We start from the raw sequence: 6,070 nt of genomic DNA, 5'->3' as shown, positions 1-6,070 counted from the left end.
ACACACACACACACACACACACACACACACACACACACACACACACTGGCTTAAGTGCTTACCTTTAAGCAGTCTTTGAGATGTGAGCTTTTGGAATATTGGAAGGTGGGCAAGTATTTGGCCCAAAGGTCATGGTTGGAGGGCGGAGAGGGGAGGAGATCCATCATCGTGGTTATTGCAAACCTTGGCTTCTATTAGAGTTTGGTGCACTGAAAAGCTAAGACAGCTCTTGGGAAATCTCTGATTAGCTAGCACAGTTTGCTGTGACAGCCCTGCCCTAAGTTTCTCCAGGGCAACTCAAGACCTGATGTCATGATTTGGCTCTTGACACGTAGCTGGGAACCAGACTCCTTAGAAATTTTAAATGTCTCAGTAGGTGTGTCTGTGGCTTGGTAAATTATGTTCTGCCTGAGTAACCCAGTGAGTACGTTATTTTATATTACAATATTTTAATTTAAAGTAGTGATTAAGAGTGATGTGTAACCATCATAGCATTTTTCCTTATGGTTTTCTTGGCATAAAACAAAGACTAGGTCACCTTCTTGGCACAAATAAAATTAGAGACTCATCTCATCAATTAGGATATGTAAGTTAGAGTGTCGGAAATATTTTTGTGGGTATGAGTGATTTTCTAAGTAGATTTGTTCCTAGAAAGTTGAAGACCTTTGAATTGCACACTTTCCACTTCCTTGGACATATACTATAATAACTTCCCCTTCCTTCCCAAACCCTAGCTAGCTGATGGGACACTTTAACTGAGGAGGTGTCAGAATGGAAGATGGTCACAGTATCCCAGGGTCCGGTTATTCCTGTGAAGGGCCAGGGCAATTGTGAGCACAGGCATTGGCAGGTCTCTTTTGGGTCAGTCAGAGATGACCCCTCTAGGGAACACAGGAATGCCCCCCTTCCCCATGGCACAAGGGATTGGCAGTTTGACTACGATTAACAGGGCTAACTAACCTATTAGTCAGTGACCTGCTGTCCACCAGGAAGGGCTTTCATTCCTTATGTTCTTGAACTTCTACTGTGCCAGGGTCTGTGGACACACCAGGAACGGGTGCAGTTCCAGACCTCAGACATCTCGCATGCGGGTGCATGAGTGCTGGCAGAAAACTGAAGCGGAGGGCATTTCCCAGGCACAGTGCCCATCCTGAACCCAGTGTCATTTCCTAAGGCTAGCATTCATGAAATATGTCAGTTTGATGCCCAACTCCTAAGGTTTATACAGAGTAGATACCCTCACATTTATTCACCTTTTTAATATTGTAAACAGGCTTTAATAATTGTGCATTCTGGGCATTATGTTCTAGTCTTGAATGTTAAAGAAGTTGGGGTGCACAAATCTTCCCAGGGGCTCATTCTCCATGGCCCTTATGCAGACTGGAAGACCATCTTTCCAGCTTTCATATGCTCTGTAGATCCTTTTGCAAGAGCTGACTTTCCAACTTTTATATTGATCAAAAACTTTATAATTAGGATGTAACTTTAAATTTTGTCAAAAGTCTTCATTCTTTCTACCTTCTTGGTCATTCCCTTGTTTTTGTTTTTTTGTTTTTGTTTTTTTTAGATTTTTATTGGGGAATTGGGGGAATGGGAACAGTGCTGGGGAATTGGGGGAAGGGGAACAGACAAGTTGCTGTCGTTTTGTTCTTCAATCTAGTTGTGGAGGATGTNACTGAGGTGTTTTTTGTTAATGGAGGTCTGTGAGTGAGTGAGAGAGAGAGAGAGAGAGAGAGAGAGAGAGAGAGAGAGAGAGAGAGAGAGTGTGTGTGTTGGGGAGATTTTTTGTTTGTGGTCATTGTACATATTTTAATTCTATAGTATCTTAAAATAAAGTCACTTCTAACCCAGTGTCTATTCCAGCATGACAGAGAATTATTTTTTCCCTCTCTGCATAGTTTCCTAATTAAGAAAACTAGCACTCAGATTGATGCCTGTACTAAATGACAGTATAATAAAAAGTGAATTGTACAATTTTAAACATAAGGTATTCTTAATATAAATATTTTTTAAAAGATTTATAATTGTGGACATTAAAATATTTTTCTTTAAAAAAAAAAATCCCCGCAGGCAATCTGCGGCAATGATCAACATTGTTTTTAAGATCCTACATTAAGAGTCTACATCATCTTCGGCTCTGTGAGTGACAGCAAAGAAAAAAAAATCTATTCACAATATTTATTAAGAACTTTCTATATGACTAATATTTTCTTGAATATTATCCTGAGAATTTTGGTGTGACTTTGTTGTAGAACATACATGAAAATGATCTAAGAGCCCTTGGGGTGGGGATGGGGGGCCATGCAGGAAAGGATCCATAAATAGCGTAGTGCAAACTACATTCCCCATGTTCTGAGAGAATGGGGATTGTGGCATCACTGGAGCAGGGTGGGATTTCCTTGGGGGAAATTATGTTCAAGAATCCTTGTCTGTTTATTATTATCTTCGTGTGCCCACCTTTCCTGTGTTGATACCAGTGTGTACATTTGAATGGAATTGTGACATCAGGCATCTTTGTGAGGCATTTGGACAGACTCCTCAGTAAAATGCTGGGCCACAGTTTTCAAATGGATCAAATACACATATGTAAAAGGAAACAACATGTATAGAGTTCTGCTTTAAAACTCAGACGTTCATTAGCCTCTGCTTCTGGAAATTCAAGAGTAAAAGTTATATGCATAATTATTTCTTAGTCCCTTTAAGATTGGTGAGAATTAGAGATTGAATTTCCTTGACTTTGAAGTGATACCCGGGCGTCATGCACATATGAGGGTGTTTGGATGTATTTAGGCTACAAAGTTGAAATTCTAGGGTCTCTCCATGTTGTACATCATTGTTAAAATATGTTATTGCTATGACTGAGTGTGGTATTTTCTTTGGAATCAATGTGTCTCAAATAGCCAGGGAGTGATCTGCAATTTCCTGTCCTGTCTTTTTATTTATACAAGGAATTTAATAATACTATGTTCATGGAATAGTAATGTGTGGAGTAAAAGTTTATCTTTTGAAAATATAAATTGTAAAATCATTTTCTTAATGGTGAAAGAGATTAATATGGGGAATATAGCCTTTGACCTCTATGTGGCCTCGACTCAGTTCGCAGATGTGCCCAGGCCGGGTGTCACTCCAATAGGGAAAGGCTGATTGCCAAGAACTAAAGGTGATTATGGTGCACTAGTGGGATTATGAGTATTTTTTCCTTTTCCTGTTGAACATTTTCTATGTTGTTATTATATCATAATTAAAAATAATACATTTTTAAGGTACTGCAATTCCATTTAAAACTCTAGTTCCAGCCTTTATGGAAAGGTTCAGATATATAAATCCTTCCTAGAGGCAATCTGAGAAAATAACACAGAAATTAGGTGATTATGAAGAACCTTGTAATGTTTTATTCTCCTCTTCACCCATAAATGTCTTTCAAAAGAAATGGCTACAAATCTAGTTAAGTATTCAAAGGTATTTTCTTTGTTTTTTCCTGAATATTTGACAAATAAGTACCCTGAAGACCATACAATAACTGTTTCGATCTAAAATGTAATTCAAGTACATAAAAAAACCTACCTAACTAACCAACAGTGCGGATAAAAACATGGACCCTCATTCCGTTTGAGGGGAAGTTGTATTGTCTGGTTCACCTGGAACCTTGGAAACTGACACCCTGAATTCCCTTATGAAATACTGCCTCCCAAGGAACTCTGTGGAAGGTTGTATTATCTCTTAAGCCCTGGCAATGATATAGTCAGGCTTAATGAGTGCCTGTCTGTTCCTTTATTCCTTGTGGGTAGCAAGGAAGGCATTGAGGTCTGGCACACAGTAGGTGTTGCTCACATGCTTTCCCTCCCCAAGGAAGTCAAAGCCTGAACTAGAAACTCTTAAATAACTGTCCTCTCTGGCTTATTGCTCACTATATCCTTAGTACCCAGCACCTAATAAGTGCTCAAAAGTTAGTTATTGAATGAATGAGTGCTCTTGTTCCTGCGTATCTGCAGCCACTCTGAGCATATAGTATGCAGCTTTTCCTTGGCCACTGGGCATGCCCAGTGTCTGTGGCCTCAAGACTCTTGATTTGACTCTCTAGATCTGCACTGTCCAATATGGTAGCCACTAACCACATATGGCCGTTTACATTTAAATGTAATTAAAATGACATAAATTAAATAATTCAGCCCTCAGTTGCACTAGCCACATTTCACGTGCTCAGGAGCCACACGGGAGTAGCGGTTACCATACTGGGCAGCACAGACACAGAGCACCGCCATCAAGGCAGAAAATCTCTTCAGAGACAGGACTGCTCCCTGCCTCCCTGAGCACCGGCTTATGGATTTCCTCTTGGTTTGTGTTTGCAGTGCAGCTGTCTGCTTCAGGAAGTGAGCTCTACAGGAACAAGGAGAATCTTCACGAACAGCCTCGCCTTGTGACATGTCTGATTCCTCGCTTCAGTCCCTGCAGCATGAACAAGGTAAGACGTGCTCCAGGGACTCAGCACATGTGCCTCCTTTATGGTACCCCGATTTGTTTTCCGGGCACAGAATGTCTTTCCGTGTTGCGAGGAGGTTGCTTCTGCGAGAAGCCTTCGAGAGGTTGGAGAGTTGTGTGACCCCAGAACGCAGAGTTCACAGGCAGGGTCACAGGAGCTGCTGGCTGCTCTGTGGTTGTATAGTCCTCTGGAGGTATCACCTGTGTTTGCCAGAGGCCTCTGAGCTGCCAAAATATTGGTTGTTAGTATAACTGTCTTGATATGAATATTGGAAGATGAAGACTCTGGAACCAGGCTACCTGGGTATAAATATCAGTTCTTTCAGATGCTAGCCTCAGCGACCCTGGGAAAGCAGCTTAACTTCCCTGTGCCTCAGTTTCCCCATCTGTGAAATGCTAATGATAATGGTACTTACTGCCTAGGGTTGTTGCAAGGATGCAATGAGTTAATATGGGCTCCAGTGCTGAATATAATGTCCACATTATGAGCATTTAATAAACATCTGCTGTTGTTGTTTTTGATGTTGGGGACACTGTTGTTCCTTAGACATTGTTGCTAGAGAGTCTTCGGTGCATCTACAACATTTCTGTTTATTTCCTGATTGGTTCAGCAAGCAGTGAATGATTACTAGGTGGGCACTCTGGGGAAGAATGATGGATGAAGCTTCGGTCTTGCTTTCAGCAGGTGACAGATAATTTGGGGGCGGTGTGGCTGGTGTTCTAATGAAGTATGTTCCAGAAGCTCTGGAAGCTCAAAAGAAGGAACCTCCAAAGCTGGGGCATCTGGAAAGGGCAGTATAGAGGAGGTGACATTTTGAATTGGATCCTGGATGATAAATGGTCATTTCTGGAACCTAGAAGTGTAAGGCAGGACATTCCAGTAAAAGAAACAGCCTACGTTTAGGGACAGAAGCATATGATAAAAGTCTGGCATATTTAGAGAACAACCAAGAGTATGGTGCTGTGGGGGCAGGATTCCTCAAGCTGGACACTGCTCACATTTGGACCAGATAATCCTTGTGCAGTGAGAGGCTGGCTGCTGCATTGGAGGATGTTAAGTAGCATCCTCCTCCCCTCATATCAGTTGTGACAACCAAAAATATCCCCAAGACATTGGCCAGTGTCCCTTGGAGGGACAAAAACACCCCAGGTTGAGAATAACTGCACTGGTGGAAAATGGCAGATGTGAGCCGAGAGGAGGTACGGGTTCGATTCCGAGAGCCACTGAGGGATTTAAAACAGGGAGAGACGTTTCTTGAGACCTGCAAGAAAAGATAAGTTACTGCGTTATGTGTGGGCTGGCATGGAGTTGGATGGCACTTTTACATGATTTGGTCCTAAAAAGGTATTATGCAGTCCTTAGGCTTTTGGAAAGCTCATTTGCCTTGTTGAGATTCTTTTACTAATTACCCTTTTCCAGTGTTAACTTTTCTCATAGCCATTTGTTTGGCCTTCTCAGGGGCTACTGCTTTATCCTATCTGAAGATATCAGGAAAAAGTAAGCAATTATTATTTTTTTTGAGATGTTTTCATTTATCTGAGGCAAGCCAAAGAACATGAAACCTTGTGCGGACTCCCCCACCCCCCCACC

At 41.6% G+C, this 6,070-nt stretch overlaps 1 protein-coding gene across 5 annotated transcripts in view; it reads left to right on the top strand.

Annotated features, from left to right (window-relative positions):
- BACH2 (BACH transcriptional regulator 2) overlaps nucleotides 1-6,070 on the top strand; it is a 358,299-nt gene that overhangs the window by 100,352 nt on the left and 251,877 nt on the right. For 4 of the 5 annotated variants that reach the window (XM_019655017.1, XM_019655020.1, XM_019655015.1 and 1 more), the window contains exon 2: nucleotides 4,350-4,462. In XM_019655017.1, coding sequence (XP_019510562.1) covers nucleotides 4,454-4,462 — 9 coding nt within the window. In that variant the 5' untranslated portion in view covers nucleotides 4,350-4,453. The remainder of the gene's footprint in view (nucleotides 1-4,349; nucleotides 4,463-6,070) is intronic. The other variant, XM_019655018.1, reaches the window with a different exon arrangement.

This window comes from Hipposideros armiger, unplaced genomic scaffold (genome assembly GCF_001890085.2).
Source record: "Hipposideros armiger isolate ML-2016 unplaced genomic scaffold, ASM189008v1 scaffold_234, whole genome shotgun sequence".
Classification (NCBI taxonomy): domain Eukaryota; kingdom Metazoa; phylum Chordata; class Mammalia; order Chiroptera; family Hipposideridae; genus Hipposideros; species Hipposideros armiger.
The sequence above is the reverse complement of the archived record's forward strand: the minus strand, read 5'-3'. Positions and strand labels throughout refer to the sequence as shown.